Below are 21726 nucleotides of genomic sequence, written 5' to 3'. Positions count from 1 at the left end.
GTTTATGTTAGGGTGTTAGGTGTAAACATAAATGTTGTTTCCCCATAGGAATCAATGGGGCTGCTTAAAGGGACACTCAGGTTTTATCAAATTGTCATGATTCAGATACAGCATGTAATTTTAAACAACTTTCCAATTTACTTCCATTAAAAAAAATGTGTCTTTTATATTTACACTTTTTTTTGAGTCACCATCTCCTACTGAGCATGTGCAAGAACTCAGACTATACGTATATCATTTGTGATTGGCTGATTGCTATCACATGGTACAGGGGGAGTGGAAATATACGTAACTTTGAAATGTGTTAGACAAGAATCTACTACTCATTTGAAATTCAGAGTAAATGCTATTGTATTGTCTTGTTATCTTGCATTTGTTGATTATGCAAATCTACTGTGTTTACTGGTCCTTTAACGGAGCTTTACGCTCCTTTATTGCAGGTGTTAGGCTTTTTTTTAGCCAGGTTTTCCCCATTAATGTCTATGGGGAAATAATGCACAAGCCCGTAAAACCAGCTCACAGCAGCGCTGGTATTTGGGTGCGTTATGGAGCTCAATTTTGCTCAACGCTCACTTATTGCCTGCTAACGCCGGGTTTTTGCAAACCTGTAATAGCAGCGCTAAAGGGAGGTGAGCGTTGACAATAACTTGCAAGTTGGCACCGAGCCGCTCATTACGCAAAACTGGTAATCTAGCCGAAGGTTAATAAGTAGCAATTCAAGCTATATATACATACATATATACACATTTAAACACATATATACATATGAACACACATATAGACATATATATATGTGTGTGTGCATTGGAGCTCTTTGCAGTTAAGTAGATGAAAACATGAAAATCCATATTTATGCAATATTCATAAAAGTGTTATACTGTGTATTCCAATGTTCTTCACATAGCAGAATATGTATTTCTAAATAGATATTCCTATTCATACCAAAATACTATCAGATATATGTAGAAATATATATTTATGAATAAATAGAACATATTCTTCTATGTGAAAAACATTAGACTGTGAAATATTTTCATGTCGGGTTAGCGGATATGTGAATATGCAATCGGGTTAGCGCATATGTGAATATGCGATCGGGTTAGCACATATGTGAATATGAGTTTGGGTTAGCGCACGAGTACGGCGTTTTTTTTTTTCTCCATGGGGGAATAGGTTATTGCATGTGTGATATTCTAATTGTGCTAGAAGTAAGCTGTTTGCATGAGTTGTGTTAGCGCGAGAATGAAAACTTTTTATGTTAAACTATGTTTTATTATGAGTGCAACCCAACGCGTACAAAAAGTTTACTTCTAGTGCAATTAGCGCTCTAGCGTAAGTGCTAAATAGCGCTCCACTCATAATCTGGCCCTTAATAGGATAAAACAGTATAAGCTTATTTGGTATTTAGAGAAAATTCAGGTTTTCTCTACTCAATAAATCTTAGAGAAAATTTTCTGTAGCTGATAACCAATTCACACAAAAGAGGGAGAACCAACTGCAACTGAAACATCTGACACCTCCTTAAAGGAACCATATACCAAGGCTGATAAGAATTAATTGTATTCAAAGTTCAAAAGGTTTATTTCTGCTTTTGCCTCTTGTATACATAGCTTTTCTATAGCCAATACTGCAGCATTAAAATAGCTTTTCTATAGCCAATTTTCAGGATTAATTTTTCAGTATATGTGACGGTTTCAACAGACAAAAAAAGGTATTTCAAATGACAAAATAAAAGGTAAAGGCGCTATTTGTAAACAATTTAACACAATAGCAGATAAAACAGATCATGGGACAAGAAAACGTATTGGTTTAAAAAATAAACCAAAAGAACTTAAATAAAGCATGACTGGTAAGAGTTGGTGGAACAAAGAAACAAACTCTGGCTTAAAACACAAAACACATTCTAGTGCCTAAGTGCCAGTCCTGGTAAAAACTAGAATTATTATGTGCATGCACACACATACAATAGATATAAAATAGTATCAAGTATACTAGAACATTCACGAAAATTAACTGTATGCTTGTTTAGAAATAAATAGAGATAACAATGAATTGTGCAACCAGAACAGAAGACATTTAAGAGAAAAACAGTATCTGCCACAAAAGGCACGGTATAAACAATTTAAGCCAATATTTAAAGATAAAAATGATATTTTCTAGACGTCATGCTATATAATTTTCAAGCAAAACGTTTTATGAAGTGTTTAAAAACGGTGGATCTTCATGTAGTTTCCATATTACATGTCATTTATAGAAGTGAAAATAAACTTTTCAATATATGAAAGGACTGAGCAAATTTGGAATTGAAATAGGTTTCAGAATAAATAAATAAATGTTATGGAAAGGGACCAAGGAAGGCTTATCTTACCTCTTCTGAGGCTGGGTGATTTCTAGCTAGAAGGGTTTGTCCAAGTTCAACACAACTAGAATAGCTTATGTTCCTTGCTTCAATTTCTGCCTTCAAATCCTGGTGGTATTTGAGAAGGAACTCAACAGAGGATATATCCCTAGTAGTCAGAAAAACATGATATTTGAGAGCAGGAGTTTACTATCACCATTTTTTATACAGACACAAATGATTTGAAGAGATATTAAAGGTTAATTACACTTACATAATTCAGATAGAGCATGTCATTTTAAACAATTTTCCATTTTATTTCTATTTTTTAATTTGCATTGTCTCTTGATATCCTTTGTTGAAAAGCATACATAGTTAGGCTCGGAAGCAGCAACTCACTACTGCGAACTAGCTGCAGATTGGTGGCTGCACACATACTCCTTTGGCATTGGCTCATTCCATGTGCTCATCTAGTTCCCAGTAGTGCACTGATGCACCTTTAACAAAGGATACCAAGAGAATAAAGCAAATTTTAGAAGTAAACTGGAAATTTGCTAAAATGTTATACTGAACCTGAATCATGAACGTTAAATGCTGGGTTTCATGTCCCTTTAAGTAATGAGTAAGTGATTAAAAACTACAAACTACTGAGGTCTGTGGGACATAGTAGTAACTTTGTACCCATGATTTTGTTCTAAGAATGCACAGTGTATTTGTCATGTGAGGTATTACTAGATTTGAAAACAAGGCTGAGCTAGACAGAGGCCATTGTTATCCTAGAGAAAACAAGCATGATTCAGGCAAATACACAATGCATGCAGGTAACTTCCTTATTTTCACCAGATTGCATGTAGTATGGGTGTGTGAAAAGAGAATTTAATTAATTGATAGCTTGAAAATGATAAAAAACTAAATAAAAGGGGCATTGGAGAAATACTGATTAAAGAGACATTCTAGTGTAAAAATTAAATGCTCTTCTTTAGAGTATTTGGCCCATAATGCAAGAAACATTACCAGAGACTATTTAGTGCGGCCAACATATCTTTAGCGCACTTTATATCACTGCAGTGTTCAACATAGCTCATATTACAAGTTGTGAGGTATGTGTTGTGCTTGAGTGCAACATATAACAGCGCTAAAAAAGTTAGCGTGACTTGAGACATGGGGTTGATTTATCAAATGTCTGTCCAACATGATCCGATCAGCGGATCATGTCCGACAGATATCGCTGAATTCGGACAGCATTACGCTCTCCACAGTCAGCATTGCACAGGCAGTTCTGGTGAACTGCTGGTGCAACGCTGCCCCCTGCAGATTTGTGGCCAATCGGCCGCCAGCAGGGGGTGTCAATCAACCCGATCGTATTGGATCGGGTTGATTTCTTGCGAGTTATGTCTGCCTCCTCAGAGCAGGCTGACAGGTTATGGAGCAGCGGTCTTTAGACCTCTGCTTCATAACTTGTGTTTCTGGCGAGCCTGAAGGCTTGCCAGAAACACGGGGTTTCAAGCTCCATATGCCCCCTGAAGTAAAGTGTTAGGGCTTATAGAAAAGAATAACAAAATACATATAAAATATGTTTTAATAAAGTAATACACTCATATATATATATATATATATATATATATATACATATTAAATGTAAAATATATGTTTATTATTGAATTAAATGTATAAAAAGTGTTTTAAAGGGATAAGGTATATGGCAAGGTGTTAGACTGGGAAGGGCTCAAAGATGTCTGTGTATATATATATATTTATTTTTTACACTAGAATGTTCCTACATCAGAGATACTGACACACAAATGTAAAGCTCGGTTCTGTTTAGCTTATATATTAATTTGTTCAATTTTTACCTTGGTTTTTCCTGTGTTTCAATCTGTCTAATGATGCTCTCCATCCAAAGCATTAAATCTCGCACCATACTAAAGAATCTGAATTTCTCAGCTGCACTAATAAGCTCTGTGCGACGTCCATCACAGGCATCCAAAAGAGCTTTCCAGGCTTCAACCACCTCACACTCCTTTTTCTGTATATCCATAGCTTGAGTTCCTGCATACGCTGTGAATAAACGTGCAGCTGTATCTTGGAAAAGCTGGACCTGTGATGAGAAATAATACTTCTAAATGTACAAAAGACCACAAGACCAAATAAAGGTGGTTATATTCTATAATCATACTCAGCATAGTGTTAAATATTTTATTTTGAATCAAAACTATTTTTTTATGACTGGTAAGGTGGTTTGGCTGTTAGCAAAACAAAGAAGTGAGGAAAAGCAAAGGAATAGGTGAGAGAGATATAACATGTAAGGGAACCATAAATAAATTAATAATAATGGTAAAGTAGCGCTGTGGAATCTGTTGGCGCTCTACAAATAACCGATAATAATAATAATAATAATAATAATAATGTGAAGAGAGGACAAAAGAAAAGTCTACAGACAGAATAAAGGATAAAAGGTGAAAAAAGTGGAAAATATATATTACAGGGGGGACAACATCAGTGTTGAGAGAAGGAAGTAAGAAGGGCAGACTCTGCTCCTAATAACTAAGGATAACCACCCAATTTAGTAATTCTTTTGATACCAATGGACCATCATTTTTTAAATGACAAATGATGTACTGAACGTGTACAACAAGCAAAGTTCCCCTGCTGAACATGATCCCACTGATATTAATATGTTCAGGGTGTTTCATTTCTACTTATTTTTTTGTCCCCTGGAAGAATGACTGTGGACACCAATAGGGAAAGAAATGATCAGAAAAGAAGTAGAGAGTAAAAATCATCACATAATAGTATCAAGGGCTAAAGATAAGGGTTGGGCTAGGGGAGCAAGAGAAAGGGACAGGACATGGAGGGAAAAGCTGGAGCAAATGTATGGAGAAAGGTTAGTAGGACAAGGGGACTAGAAAACAAATTGTGTTAGGGAGTGAAACAGGTGGTAGAAAAGACCACTAGGAAATGAATACTCAATGCTATTGGAGCTCTTATAAATGTAAATACCTGTGAGCCAATAAAGTGAATATCCCTCTCAAATGCCGTGTGTACTCTGTGCAGTGACTCTGCAGTGTGCACATCCCCACCCAAGTCTTCAGGTAGCTCTTTATGCTTCTCCTCTATCATGCTTAAGATCTCAGAACCATCATAAAAGAATTTGTGAAGATCATAAGATGCCACCAAGAGCTGAAGACGAGTATCAATAAGCTCCAGCAGATCTGCCCAGCTTTCATTCAGATTGTCTTTCCACTCTGCAATGGATGCTGCCTCAGAATGTCCAGCATCAATCAGCTCTTCAATTAGGATGTTCACATTGTCTATGCGTTCTTGGCCGATGGCTCCTGTTTCTTTAGCAAAATCACGGAATTTGTCTCGTAACACCTAGTTGTTTACAATAGTAAGTTAACTAGTACAACCAGTACCTTCTACAAAATAATATATTTCAAATAATAACAATTTGAGAAAAAAAAGAGACATTGAAGTGTTGTTTGAAATGTGCAGCATTTCAAATTATAATATACATTTTTTAAGGTAATATATATAATATTCAGATAAAAGTTAGAGTACATCAAAAGAGAGGTGGGGGGAACTTCAAGAACGTATATTCAAGTGACAAGATTTAATTCAACATAATTTAAAAAAAAAATCTGTAGCAATATGAACCCTATTGGTCTATATTATGTTAGCATCCTATAGAGGGTATTTTCTAATTGTAAGTACTCAGATGAATCAGGCCATAAAAGTCTATGTACCACATATGTTGTTAGAATGGCTATCAACATAAACTTTGTGCTGTAAGCTTAAGGTCTACTGTTGCATCATTGTGGTGATCAGTTCACAGATACTGAGGTCAAATTTCCCTGCTCGGAACAACATTAATGCAAAGGTAAAATTTTGTACATAGTCAGTATGGGGAATCCACAGGGAACGAGGGGATCTAAATATCATGGAAAAACTCTACAACTTATTATGGGGCATATTTATCAAGGCTCGCCGGAAACACAAGTTATGATAACCTGTCTGCCTGCTCTAAGGCGGAGGACAGATATCGTCAGAAATCCACCCGATCTAATACAATCGGGTTGATGGACACCCCCTGCTAGTGGGGGTGGCATTGCACCAGCAGTTCACAAGAACTGCTGGTGCAATGATAAATGCAGAGACCGTATGCGTGTGCAGCGGACATGATCCCCAATATCGGATCATGTCCGCTCGCTCAATGATAATTCGGCCCCTATGTCTCTAAAATATGGTAAGGTATATTGCTCTAGGCCTTAGGAAGATAGGGGAGTTCTGAAAGCTTGTTTAAATGCATTGTTAGTCCAATAAAAGTGTAACACTACTTAGTTATTTTGATGCTTAAATTACTGGACTAACATGGCCACACCAATCAACATCAAAGTAAGGTGAAAGAGCTATTAATAATATTTCTTACCATTGAGACATTTTTTGAGAATATATCTAAATATAACTATATCTATCTATCTGTTATAATTATACATCTTAAAATATACTGTATATATCAAAGGAGTAAAGACACACTCAGGACTTAAATACAAAAACTGTACAAACTTTTTTATTAATAAATATCAAACAGAAGTCAACATTGCAGCTTGGTTGGTTGGTTGGTATGTGCGTGTATATTTCTTAACAAAGTCTTGTAAGTCAAACCAAAGTAATTAAATTTTATGTTTGTACAATTTTTGTAATTGAGTCCTGTGAGTGAAGGTTATTATTGCAAATATTGATGCATATTGCACTGTTTTTCCTTAATTATGTTTTAATTTATATTAAAGGGATAATCTAGTCAAAATTCAACTTTCACAATTCAGCATGCAATTTTAAACAACTTTCTAATGTACTCTTATTATCAAATTTTCTTCGTTGTCTTGTTATCTTTATTTGAAAAAGCAAGAATGTAAGAGTAGGAGACGGCCCATTTTTGGTTCAGCACCTGGGTAGTGCTTGCTGATTGGTGTCTAAATGTTGATAATAGGAGTAAATTAGAAAGTTGTTTCAAATTGCATCTGAATCATGAAAGTTTAATTTTGACTAGACTATCCCTTTAAATTTAATATTGTCACGTAAATATTAATATTTTTAAATACCACCTACCTGTATTGCCAACTATAGTTATTTTGTGAGAGTAACTGTTTTGGGAGAAGCTTAAAGGGACACTGTACCCAATTTTTTTCTTTTGTAATTCAGAAAGAGCATGCAATTTTAAGCAACTTTCTAATTTACTCCTATTATCAATTTTTCTTCGTTCTCTTGCTATCATTATTTGAAAAAGAAGGCATCTAAGCTTTTTTTTGGTTTCAGTATTTATCCACCAATCAGCAAGGACAACCCAGGTTGTTCACCAAAAATGGGCCGGCATCTAAACTTACATTCTTGCATTTCAAATAAAGATACCAAGAGAATGAAGAAAATTTGATAATAGGAGTAAATTAGAAAGTTGCTTAAAATTTCATGCTCAATCTGAATCACGAAAGAAAAATTTTGGGTACAGTGTCCCTTTAACAAGTAATTAATGTATGTCTGTTTTACACAAATCACTTACATTCTTGTGGATCTCCTTTGGTATATATTTAATACTTACTGTTACATGGTCTAAATCCTGTCCCATTTCCTGAGAAGATGCTTTCACGTCTCTCTCTGCAATCCACTGCTCCAGATCTTCTACTTCACGCTTCAACTGAAACATGTGATAAATGTTGTCGAGTTTTTGTCTCCGTTCATCTGCCGTTTCTCTTAATGCAACATATTGTTTTTCGATATTGGCTTGGCGTCTTATTATCTGTTCACTACAGTGGATGAAAAGAAATTTAAAACAAATAGTTCTGGAAGTTACATTGATACAAAAATCTTTTAGATTCGCTTTTTTTTAATGCTTTGTTTCACCATTAAAATGGTTGATATTCTGAGAAGTCAAAATTAACTTTTGTCCCTCAAAATGGGTATTGGCTGGACAAGTGGCTCATAGAGTATGAGTAATGGAAGATCATAAGGAATTAATTGAACAAAGGCAGTAAATGAGAAGCACTCTATATAGAATGGCAAATCGTGTGTATTATGTCTTAACAATTTAGTTCCAGAGTACTACCTGTTCGAGGAGGGTATGTGGGCATCTCTGCAAGTGGTATGATTCTTGCAGCCTACACTAAGCAACTTCTGAAACTAAAGGAATAAGTAGATGGAGGGATTCTAGTTCAAACATTTGTTTAACATTCATGACTTTTGTGGGTTAATATTAAACCACTGGTAATGAACCAGTTTCATATACAGTTACAATGAATGCGAGGGAAATCAAATTTATATAAAGTTTATATACATTTTTATATAAAAATATCAATGTGTTTTTTTGTACATGATTATTTAATTAGACATTTTCTTGGTTTGTTACAAGAGATAAAATAAATATTAATAGATGTGACTGCTCAGTAACTGTCAGTATCACTCTGAGCCCATGTGGATAACGTACCTATCAGGGTGCTCTGATGCAAGAAGCTTCTGAGCTTGGTCTGCTAGTTCTTTGATATTTTTCGAATAGTGCTCCACTGAATGCTGTAGACTCAAATGCTTCTTCACCATAAAAAACACACTTTCTTCATCCTTTGTAAAGCAAAAAAAAAAAAAAAATTGGAATCAACATCAGTAAAGAAAAGTTCAGCACAAAGTAATGCAAACAAGCTGAGATGCACTGTTTGTGTGGTTTTATGTTATTTGTAAGCATTATTAAATCTACTTATTGCTTAAAAAACATAACTATAACAAATCACCATTACTCATTTAATCAAACCATATTTTAGATTTATATTTTCAATAAAAAAAAATTAGTTTTAATTTTCAAGTAATGTTTCTTCTGTGAAAAGCAGACTGGTCTAAAAGAGGCTGCTTCTGGGTGGTAAATCGCCATAGAACTAGCTAATGAGCTGTTGTTCGTTACTGGTAGAGCGCTTCTCTCTTTGTATGCAAATTATTATGACCCTGGGGAAGTCTCCCTATGGGTGATGGGGGAAACCAGACGTGGACTCCTTGCCCAGTGTGCTTAGAGGAATGTGGCTGCACCTCACTGACGAGGCCCATAGGAGGCAGAAACGATCGTCTGGGGTTGTCATGTTCCTTGTTCAGAGGAGAATTGCCTGGTATTTCGGGGCTGGACTGACCTTACTTGGCAGGATCAGACTGATATACTTCAGGAAAGTTTTCTTCTGTGAAAAGCACACTGGTCTAAAAGAGGCTGCTTCCGGGTGGTAAATCGCCATAGAACAAGCCACTGAGCTGTTGTTCGTTCCTGGTAGAGCGCTTCTCTCTTTGTATGCAAATGAATTAACAGTACCATAAAAACACAGGGTGATACTGTAACAAGTATACACTAAGATAATTAAGAACAGAGCTCTCTTGTGATTGGAGGAACCAGTGATATACAAACACACAGACATTGTAGTCATCTGACTCCTGTTGAGCAATCACATTATTAGGACACATGAGGTTTGACCCATTCAGCAAATAATAATAGGATTTACATGCTTTTTTATATTAAATGCATTAGCAATTCTAGGGAAAAAAACAAAGATGAGCTATAACACACTATGGGGCATATTTATCAAGCTCCGTATGGAAACAAAAGTTATGATTGACACCCCCTGCTAGCGGCCGATTGGCCACAAATCTGCAGGGGGGCGGTATTGCAGTTCACAAGATTTGCTGGTGCAATGATAAATGCCGAGAGCGTATGATTCGCAATATCGGATCATGTCCGCTCGCACAATAATAAATAGGCCCCTGTGGACTAGTTTCCCTAATTTCCATTGCTTTTGTAAATTGTGTAAACTGGTAGCAACAACAAGTATTTCCACTAAAGTCTATGGAGATGTTTTATGTTACCACCACTTTACACAGTTTACAATAGCAATGGAAACGAGACCTCACAGTTCAAACACTTTTATTATTTAGTGCACTGAAAGGTTTGATGTAACCAAATGATTTTATTTTTATTACATTATTATATTCACTATAATTCCAAGCATATTGTTAACCCAAACTCACTGTACTGTTATAGTGTGAGACTGTTTTCTATTTTATAGAGAATGATACATTTCTTGCTGCAGTTTGCTCACAATGTTACCTTAGGTATTTCATCCCCAATCATGTAAAGTTGTTGTTCATCAATCCAAGCTTCAGCCTCACTGGCATCCATGAAGTACTGCTGAGCATCCTGTGACTGCTGCAGGCAATGTTGTCTATTTGCAATTGCTCTCTGCAAATGATGCCAAATCTCTTGCAATGATTGTCTTTGTCTTTCAATTGGCTGGGAGTCAACATCAGGTTCACCTTCCATATTATCTGCTCTTTCAATGACATCATCTATCCTAGGTCCATGACCTGTTATCTCTTTTTGCAAAGTCTAGAATTATAAAATATAAAACAATGTATTATTTTGACATGTTTATAATGTGTCATGTTTATATTTCTATAATGGCTAGGATCTTAAAGTGGTTTAAAGGTCATTAGAAATTAGAAAGTACTTGTCTTTTACTAGAGAGGAGTATTATACTTAAATGGACATTGTACACTAGATTTTTCTTTGCATAAATGTTTTGTAGCTGATCCATTTACATAGGGTTGCCACCCGTCCCTTAAAATACAGAACACTTATAAATTACACATGCTGCAGGGTGTGCAGGGAGGAATATGAATAGTGTTGTCCAGAAACACAATACATGTTCCTCCCTGCACACCCTGCAGCATGTGTAACTTATAAGTGTCCAGGAAAACATGGCTGAGGTGGGAACCCTACACCCATAGCCCACCTGAAAGTGTTTTTATAATAATGTATAGTTTTGCTTATTTTTTTAATAACATTGTGCTGATTTTCAGACTCTTAACCAAGCCCCAAAGTGTCAGATGTATAAGCTTGTTAACAGACTCCTACTGTTAATGGTATCTGTCTTTTCATATGCACACGGGGAGGGGGTAGTGTCTGCTCATTCTCTTTTCCAAGACCCTTTTACTGGGTGTCCCAGTCTAACCTTATCAACAGTGCTAAACTGGGAGCTTCTAAGTTAGTTTTTAAAAGGTTTTATACTGGAATTTTAGATCAGTATCTGTGCATATTCTTCTTTATAGTAGTGTCTTACATGCAGTTATATGAAAATTGATGTATACTGTCCCTTTTTAATAGTTGTATTCACCCAGAACCGGGATAGCAAACCTAGACTTACTTGCCCAAGGGTTCACACACAAAAAAGATTGTTGGCTCATGCCATACATTGTTGCCCCAGGACTACCACCGTACTGTCTATTCTTTAGAAGATATGCCACCCTTGTCTCAGAATATGCTTTGTTAACATTCGTGGACTTGGAAAAGATTTGTAATCAGTTGGGATTCTTATTGGCTGGATATTGTTAGTGGGGCTCAGCTATTTTTATGAAATATGTAAATAAAAAGTTATGTTTGTTTCACACTCCCAATGTGTTTTGTATTAAGTACATATATGAGGAAGAAAGACCAAAGTATAGTGTATTTGAATGGGTAGCATTTGGTCTTTGTGTTGCACATGGAAGGTTCTGTAAAATTAGCCACTTTGAGTGCAGTTTAGAACAGCTGTATATGATAAATGTTTAAATGAGAAGACTACCTGGTTCTTTTTCATTAGCATCTGCACTGTTTGAAGATTATTTCCATAGTCCTTGGATTCTGCAAGTGGTAACCTCTCTTGTACCCAGAGCTGTAAAACAACAAATGCAATCAAAACATTTTGTCATAACTACTAGTGTTTAGTGCAACACTTCTATGCTGAAAAAAATGGGGAATAAAACGTTTTGTTCACTTTTAAAGGAAAATCACAGATTGGCAATACAAAGTGTGTGTGTGCCATACTTATATTGAAATTCACAAAACTTTAATACTGCATCACAGCAAGTAGATCACATATGGGATAGTACATGTGTCAATCAAGCAATAATCTTTTTTTGTGTTGAAACCATGGTATTCAATCTTTGTGCTGTTGTTTGCTCTTGAAAATACACCTCTAACTGGCTTACCACAAAGGCGTGATGTGATTGTACGTATAATAGTGTAAACTTGCAATATTTTACATTGTCACCATAGCTCAACTTACTTCCAGACTTGTGGTTGGTGTAATTTACCAGAGCATCCTTCTGCATCCATTATGCATGCTCAAATGTGTATTTTAACACAGTGCAATGTATAGCGTGTGCATCTTTTGCATGTGCATGAAAAAAGCTACATTTTGTTTAAAGGGACAGTTTACTCAAAAATTTTCTCCCCTTTAATTTGTTCCCAATGATCCACTTTACCTGCTGGAGTGTATTAAATTGTTTACAAGTAGCTCCTTTACCCTTATATTGGAATTTGAAATTGTTAATTTAGCATGTGGTATCCCCACCTATTCTGATATTTTGTGGCCGCGCGTACCAGCTATAGATAAGCTTTGTAAACACAGCCAGCAGAAGAAATTACACTCCCAGTGTGATAAAGCAAAGATAAGGTAATAAAATGTTGATTTTCCATTGTTCTCTCAAAGTATTGGTGATTGTTTTAAGGACAGATATAAGATTAAGAAGCAGGTATATGTGCACAATGTGATACAGTAATGAGATCTGATTATACCTACAAGCTCAACCTATTTTATTAGGCTGTGGCTTCAAAACACAAAATCAGAGCTTTAATATACAGAAATAAACCTTAAAAAGCTATTTTTCATACATATTTTACTCTGCAGTTGGTAAAAAAAGCAATTGTAAACACATTAAGGGAAAAACTATTTTACAGTATACTGTCCCTTTAAGTATTTATAGTCTGAAATTAAGTCTTTAAAGCAGTGCTTTCCAAATTGTGTGTCGGGACACACTAGTGTGTCGGCAACAGTGTGTAGGTATGTCCCTGCTTCAGCACAAAATTTTTTAAATTTCATTTTTTTTATTTTTATTGTTTTTTTTATTTCAGACTTTCCACCTGCCTGCTACGCATATCACATGGTTGACACGTGATTGATACCTAGTGGGTCACAGATCATCTTAACCAATTGGCACAGCTCAGTGGGAACTGAAAATATTCCCATTGGCGGCTTTAGCGGCACATTGGCTCCTGACTGCACGTGTAGTCTCCTTAATTGGCTCGTGACTGCATGTGTAGTCAGGGAGTGGGATAGCAGTGCGTTCGCAGCATTGGCAGTAGTCAGTCGGACTCACAGAGCTCTGAGGGTGGCAGCTTAAACGCTGAGCTGAAGTCAAAGTATTTTTTTGTTGTTGTTGCAGCTAGCTCCCAGTAGTGCATTCCTGCTCTTGATATATAGATAGGAAGTGGAAGCTTAAAAATGCTTGATGATGAAATGTGCATGCCTTTATCTTATATTCCACCAAATATTCAGAAACTGTGTTCATCCCATCAACCTCATACATCCCATTAAAATAGTAAGAAGCTACTGGTGTTATTAAACTTTTTTTTAATTCTTGCACATACATACTGCTACTTGTAAATGCATTTTGTTATTATATAATGTATGTATGTGTCGTATCTTTTAAAACAAGTTAGTTTAACCTCCTTTTTGCTAGTACAAATGAATTAATTACTGTGTCGCAAAATGATGTAGGTTTCAAAAAGTGTGTCCCCAACATGAAAAGTTTGGAAAGCTCTGCTTTAAAGTATGAAATCATATTGAATTAACACTTCATATCACTTTCCTTTTGCACTTGAAAATGTGTCCATATGTGAATGTCAGAGAAAACTGATGAGGGATGAACAAATTTATAGGGGGGGGGGTCACACTCCCTGATCATATAACATAATTTATGTAAGAACTTAACTGATAAATTCATTTCTTTCATATTGGCAAGAGTCTATGAGCTAGTGACGTATGGGATATACATTCCTACCAGGAGGGGCAAAGTTTCCCAAACCTCAAAATGCCTATAAATACACCCCTCACCACACCCACAATTCAGTTTAACGAATAGCCAAGAAGTGGGGTGATAAGAAAGGAGCGAAAGCATCAAACAAGGAATTGGAATAATTGTGCTTTATACAAAAAAATCATAACCACCACAAAAAGGGTGGGCCTCATGGACTCTTGCCAATATGAAAGAAATGAATTTATCAGCTAAGTTCTTACATAAATTATGTTTTCTTGCATGTAATTGGCAAGAGTCCATGAGCTAGTGACGTATTTGATAGCAGATACCCAAGATGTGGAACTTCCACGCAAGAGTCACTAGAGAGGGAGGGATAAAATAAAGACAGCCAATTCCGCTGAAAAAACAATCCACAACCCAAATCAAAAAGTTTTAATCTTTATAATGAAAAAAACTGAAATTATAAGCAGAAGAATTAAACTGAAACAGCTGCCTGAAGTACTTTTCTACCAAAAACTGCTTCTGAGGAGGAAAAAACATCAAAATGGTAGAATTTAGTAAAAGTATGAAAAGAAGATCAAGTTGCTGCTTTGCAAATCTGATCAACAGAAGCTTCATTCTTAAAAGCCCAGGAAGTAGAAACTGACCTAGTAGAATGAGCCGTAATCCTTTGAGGTGGGGATTTACCCGACTCCACATAAGCATGATGAATCAAAAGCTTTAACCAAGACGCCAAAGAAATGGCAGAAGCCTTCTGACCTTTCCTAGAACCAGAAAAGATAACAAATAGACTAGAGGTCCTTCTGAAATCTTTAGTAGCTTCAACATAATATTTCAAAGCTCTTACTACATCCAAAGAATGTAAAGATCTCTCCAGAGAATTCTTAGGATTAGGACACAACGAAGGGACAACAATTTTTCTACTAATGTTGTTAGAATTCACAACTGTAGGTAAAAATGTAAATGAAGTCCGCAAAACCGCCTTATCCTGATGAAAAATCAGAAAAGGAGACTCACAAGAAAGAGCAGATAACTCAGAAACTCTTCTAGCAGAAGAGATGGCCAAAAGGAACAAGACTTTCCAAGAAAGTAATTTAATGTCCAGAGAATGCATAGGCTCAAACGGAGGAGCCTGTAAAGCCCTCAAAACCAAATTAAGACTCCAAGGAGGAGAGATTGACTTAATGACAGGCTTAATACGAACCAAAGCCTGTACAAAATAATGAATATCAGGAATATTAGCAATTTTTCTGTGAAACAGAACAGAAAGAGCAGATATTTGTCCTTTCAAGAAACTTGCAGCTAAACCCTTATCCAAACCATCCTGAAGAAACTGTAAAATTCTAGGAATTCTAAAAGAATGCCAAGAGAATTTATGAGAAGAACACCAAGAAATGTAAATCTTCCAAACTCTGTAATAAATATTTCTAGACACAGATTTACGAGCCTGTAACATAGTATTAATCACGGAGTCAGAGAAACCTCTATGGCTAAGTATTAAGCGTTCAATTTCCATACCTTCAAATTTAATGATTTGAGATCCTGATGGAAAAAATGGGCCATGAGATAGAAGGTCTGGCCTTAACGGAAGTGTCCAAGGTTGGCAACTGGCCATCCGAACAAAATCCGCATACCAAAACCTGTGTGGCCATGCTGGAGCCACCAGCAGCACAAACGAACGTTCCATTATGATTTTGGAAATCCCTTTTGGAAGAAGAACTAGAGGCGGAAAAATATAAGCCGGATGATAATTCCAAGGAAGTGACAACGCATCCACCGCTTCCGCCTGAGGATCCCTGGATCTGGACAGATACCTGGGAAGTTTCCTGTTTAGATGAGAAGCCATCAGATCTATTTCTGGAAGTCCCCATATCTGAACAATCTGAAGAAATACCTCTGGATGAAGAGACCATTCGCCCGGATGTAATGTCTGGTGGCTGAGATAATCCGCTTCCCAATGGTCTATACCTGGGATGTGAACCACAGAGATTAGACAGGAGCTGGATTCTGCCCATACAAGTATCCAAGATACTTCTTTCATAGCCTGAGGACTGTGAGTCCCACCTTGATGATTGACATACGCCACGGTTGTGACATTGTCTGTCTGAAAACAAATAAACGATTTTCTCTTCAGAAGAGGCCAGAACTGAAGAGCTCTGAAAATTGCACGGAGTTCCAAAATGTTGATTGGTAATCTCGCCTCCTGAGATTCCCAAATCCCCTGCGCTGTCAGAGATCCCCATACAGCTCCCCAACCTGAAAGACTTGCATCTGTTGTGATCACAGTCCAGGTTGGACGAATAAATGAGGCCCCTTGAACTAAACGATGGTGATCCAACCACGAAGTCAGAGAAAAACGAACATTGGGATTTAAGGATATTAATTGTGATATCTTTGTATAATCCCTGCACCATTGGTTCAGCATACAAAGCTGGAGAGGTCTCATGTGAAAACGAGCAAAGGGGATTGTGTCCGATGCTGCAGTCATGAGACCTAAAATTTCCATGCACAAAGCTACCGAAGGGAATGATTGAGACATAAGGTTTCGACAAGCTGAAACCAAATTCAGATGTCTCTTGTCTGTTAAAGACAAAGTTATCGATACTGAATCTATTTGGAAACCCAAAAAGGTTACCCTTGTCCGAGGAATCAAGGAACTCTTTGGTAAATTGATCCTCCAACCATGTCTTTGAAGAAACAACACGAGTTGATTTGTATGAGATTCTGCAGAATGTAAAGACTGAGCAAGTACCAAGATATCGTCCAAATAAGGAAATACCGCAATACCCTGCTCTCTGATTACAGAGAGAAGGGCACTGAGAACCTTTGAAAAGATCTTTGGAGCTGTTGCTAGGCCAAAAGGAAGAGCAACAAATTGGTAATGCTTGTCTAGAAAAGAGAATCTCAGGAACTGATAGTGATCCGGATGAATAGGAATATGAAGATAAGCATCCTGTAAGTCTATTGTGGACATATAATGCCCTTGCTGAACAAAATGCAGAATAGTCCTTATAGTCACCATTTTGAATGTTGGTATCCTTACATAACGATTCAATATTTTTAGATCCAGAACTGTTCTGAAAGAATTCTCTTTCTTCGGTACAATGAACAGATTTGAATAAAACCCCAGACCCCATTCCAGATCTGGAACTGGCACAATTACCCCAGCTGACTCCAGGTCTGAAACACATTTCAGAAAAGCCTGAGCCTTTACTGGGTTTACTGGAATGCGTGAGAGAAAGAATCTTCTCACAGGCGGTCTTATCTTGAAACCTATTCTGTACCCTTGAGAAACAATGTTCTGAATCCAATGATTTTGAATCGATCTGATCCAAACATCTTTGAAAAATCGTAACCTGCCCCCTACCAGCTGTGTTGGAATGAGGGCCGCACCTTCATGCGGACTTGGGAGCTGGTTTTGATTTCCTAAAAGGCTTGGCTTTATTCCAGACTGGAGGTTTCCAAATGGAGACTGTTCCTTTAGGGGATAGTTCAGGCTTCTGTTCCTTATTCTGACGAAAGGAACGAAAACGATTAGCAGCCCTATATTTACCCTTAGATTTTTTATCCTGAGGCAAAAAAGCTCCTTTCCCCCCAGTGACAGTTGAAATTATAGAATCCAACTGAGAACCAAATAACTTATTACCTTGGAAAGAAAGAGAAAGCAACGTTGACTTAGAAGTCATATCTGCATTCCAAGATTTAAGCCATAAAGCTCTTCTAGCTAAAATAGCTAAAGACATATACCTGACATCAATCCTAATGATATCAAAAATGGCATCACAAACAAAGTTATTAGCATGTTGAAGAAGTTTAACAATGCTATAAGCATCATGGTCCGACTCTTGTTGTGCTAAAGCCTCCAACCAGAAAGTGGAAGCTGCAGCAACATCAGCCAAAGAAATAGCAGGCCTAAGAAGATTACCTGAACATAAATAAGCCTTCCTTAGAAATGATTCAAGCTTCCTATCTAAAGGATCCTTAAAAGAAGTACTATCTGCCGTAGGAATAGTAGTAAGTTTAGCAAGAGTAGAAATAGCCCCATCAACTTTGGGGCTTTTCTCCCAAAACTCTAATCTATTAGACGGCAAAGGGTACAATTTCTTAAACCTTGGAGAAGGAGTAAATGAAGTACCCAGACTATTCCATTCCCTAGAAATTACATCTGAAATAGCATCAGGAACTGGAAAAACATCTGGAATAACTACATGAGGAAACCCGGCGAAACATGTCAAGGGAGGAGGGGGGAGCTCATGGGAGCTCAATGTAGTTGTTTTTTTACAAACTTGCTGGCATAATAATTTCTGTAGACTAGAACCTGGCAAACTTATTTATCGCATTGATCACTTCGAAAATGATAGCTAATTCGTGAATAGATTTAACTGAGTGAACCATATAGCACTCGCGATACTCGAGTGAACCAAACTACAGATACTAATGACAGTGATTACGCGGTGTAGTTACAAGTAGCATTTGTTTAATATTACTTTAAGCGTGTGACTGAATATAACTATCTAACTATTTAGTAATTAAACAAGAAAAACTGTGATTAAGCAGCAAGGTAGATAAACCTGCTGACACAGTACACTTATATATGTCAGAAGCACCAACGCTGCATACTAACAACATTGCACACCATTGATTTGCAAACAATTATGTTACAAAATTATAAGCACTAGTTGTCAAACAATATCTCAAGCTTGTGGCTAAATAGAGTTATTTAACTATTTAGGAATTCAACAGAAGACTGCGAGTAGGTAGCAGGGTATATAAACGTCCTGACATAGTATACTCATGTGTGTCACCAGTAACAAAGCTGTATACTAACAGCATTACACAGCAGTTAAACACTGAATGGAATCTATGTATACCAATAGCATTGCACAGCACCTAAATGCTGAATAAAATTCATGACAGTATCTGATACTATGGGATTTCGAAGCATCTAAGTATTATTATTAAGTAATCTTAAACTGATGGCAATGCATACAGCACTAGATTCATTTTAACCCTTAATATAAATACTGATAAGCGTTAATGGGGCAGAGTTCCAAAAATACATATGTATACAGAGTATATACGTAAATACATTACGCAACTCTAATATTAATGGACTCTGGAACCGATGCTATACGCAACTCAGGGTTATAATAGAAGTACATCTGATGCAGCATTTATATTGAGGCTGAGTATCAGCTGTCCAAGTATAATTTCAATATTCAGCTCTATTTGCTGTGCTTCAAGTAACTGAACTGTGTATCAGGGTTGAATCAGCTGTCTTTTGATCGGACAAGTATACACCAAGCACTATTAATTTCCTCATATCTAATTTATACACACTGAGTAATCCTACTAACAGCCATCCACTGTTATTTTAGTTGATAATTCCTATTTGAATCTATGAACCACATTAGCCTCAGTCCATTATTCAAGACTTAATATAAGTTATATGATAACAGCAGCACCACTATCACTTTTCCAATAATAACTTATAGAATTTAATGATTTAAGTCTTCAATCAGCCAGACTGAGTTGGTACAGTGCAACTGGTACACCTATAAGTACTGATTATTGCTATCTAGCATTCTCAGTTACTCTAACATTATTGTGCTAATACACAGTATTAGGAATTAGTGCAGCATTTGCTGAGATCATATATTTAGTCATACCACTATTGGTCTAAGTTTCTCTAGTAGCTGCCAATTATTCTTGTCGTTGGTAATCACCAGATCACATTATTTAGTGGTTCTAGTCTCCTATATTCAGTCGTTGTACTGGGAACACCAGCATTTTAGTTTTAAATTAACCCATATTTTAATATTTCTAATAAAGATTAATGTTTTAATTTGTGTGAATTCTTTTTTTCAACTCCAGAAAATTTGGGGTCATGTGAGTGCTTATATAGTATCTTTTTCTGTTAGTTTCTTTAACTAACAAATTTGGAATGTAACTGTGTTGATACATAGCACCTAACCACATTAACTATATATAATAAAGGCCATTGAGCTTATTATAGAACGGTAAAAGACCCAGTGTTAAATCTTTGAGTGGTGCCATCAATTCTATCTGAATTCCAAGATTTAAGCCATAAAGCTCTTCTAGCTAAAATAGCTAAAGACATATACCTGACATCAATCCTAATGATATCAAAAATGGCATCACAAACAAAGTTATTAGCATGTTGAAGAAGTTTAACAATGCTATAAGCATCATGGTCCGACTCTTGTTGTGCTAAAGCCTCCAACCAGAAAGTGGAAGCTGCAGCAACATCAGCCAAAGAAATAGCAGGCCTAAGAAGATTACCTGAACATAAATAAGCCTTCCTTAGAAATGATTCAAGCTTCCTATCTAAAGGATCCTTAAAAGAAGTACTATCTGCCGTAGGAATAGTAGTAAGTTTAGCAAGAGTAGAAATAGCCCCATCAACTTTGGGGCTTTTCTCCCAAAACTCTAATCTATTAGACGGCAAAGGGTACAATTTCTTAAACCTTGGAGAAGGAGTAAATGAAGTACCCAGACTATTCCATTCCCTAGAAATTACATCTGAAATAGCATCAGGAACTGGAAAAACATCTGGAATAACTACATGAGGTTTAAAAACCGAATTTAAACGCTTACTAGTTTTAATATCAAGAGGACTAGACTCCTCCATATCTAATGCAATCAACACTTCTTTCAGTAAAGAACGAATAAACTCCATCTTAAACAAATATGAAGATTTATCAGTGTCAATATCTGAGGCAGAATCTTCTGATCCAGAAAGATCCTCATCAGAGATAGATAAGTCCGAATGATGGCGGTCATTTAAAAATTCATCTGATTTATGAGAAGTTTTAAAAGACCTTTTACGTTAACTAGAAGGAGGTATAACAGACAGAGCCTTCTGAATAGAATTAGAAACAAATTCTTTTACATTAACAGGAACATCCTGAACATTAGATGTTGACAGAGCAACAACAGGTAATGGATTATTACTAATGGAAATATTATCTGCGTTTGATAGTTTATCATGACAACTAAAACAAACTACAGCCGGAGGAACAGTTAGCATAACTTTACAACAAATGCACTTAGCTTTGGTAGAACTGACATCAGGCAGCGTCTTTCCAGAAGTAGATTCTGATCCAGGGTCAGGTTGTGACATCTTGCAATATGTAATAGAAAAAACAACATATAAAGCAAAATTATTAAATTCCTTAAATGACAGTTTCAGGAATGGGAAAAAATGCAAACAGAACAAGCCTCTAGAAACCAGAAGCAACTAAAAAGTGAGACTTAAATAATGTCAAAAATGACGCAACTACGTGAAAACTTCCTGCGTCAACTACGACGCCGGAAATGACGTTATTGACGTCAGACAAACATCAATCTCGCGCCAAAAAAGTCTCACGCCAAAAATGACGCAATAAATTCTAACATTTTTTGCACCCGCGAGCCTAACAGCCCGCAATTTAGAGGAAAAAATTCAATGAAAATTTTAGGTAAGAAAAATATTAATTCATATGCATTTTCCC

The 21726-nt window shown here is 36.4% G+C and overlaps 1 protein-coding gene across 1 annotated transcript in view; it reads right to left on the bottom strand.

The window, feature by feature from the left end:
• The window catches only part of LOC128645002 (spectrin beta chain, erythrocytic), a 278974-nt gene that overhangs the window by 81840 nt on the left and 175408 nt on the right, over positions 1-21726 (bottom strand). The window contains exons 22-28 of the mRNA XM_053697713.1: positions 11977-12066; positions 10464-10742; positions 8817-8947; positions 7935-8139; positions 5339-5713; positions 4192-4436; positions 2369-2507 (exon numbers count right to left, since the gene is read on the bottom strand). Of these exons, the coding sequence (XP_053553688.1) occupies positions 2369-2507; positions 4192-4436; positions 5339-5713; positions 7935-8139; positions 8817-8947; positions 10464-10742; positions 11977-12066 (1464 nt within the window). The remainder of the gene's footprint in view (positions 1-2368; positions 2508-4191; positions 4437-5338; positions 5714-7934; positions 8140-8816; positions 8948-10463; positions 10743-11976; positions 12067-21726) is intronic.

The sequence above is a fragment of the Bombina bombina genome, chromosome 1 (assembly GCF_027579735.1).
Source record: "Bombina bombina isolate aBomBom1 chromosome 1, aBomBom1.pri, whole genome shotgun sequence".
Classification (NCBI taxonomy): Eukaryota; Metazoa; Chordata; class Amphibia; order Anura; family Bombinatoridae; genus Bombina; species Bombina bombina.
This window is presented reverse-complemented; position numbering and strand designations above follow the sequence as displayed.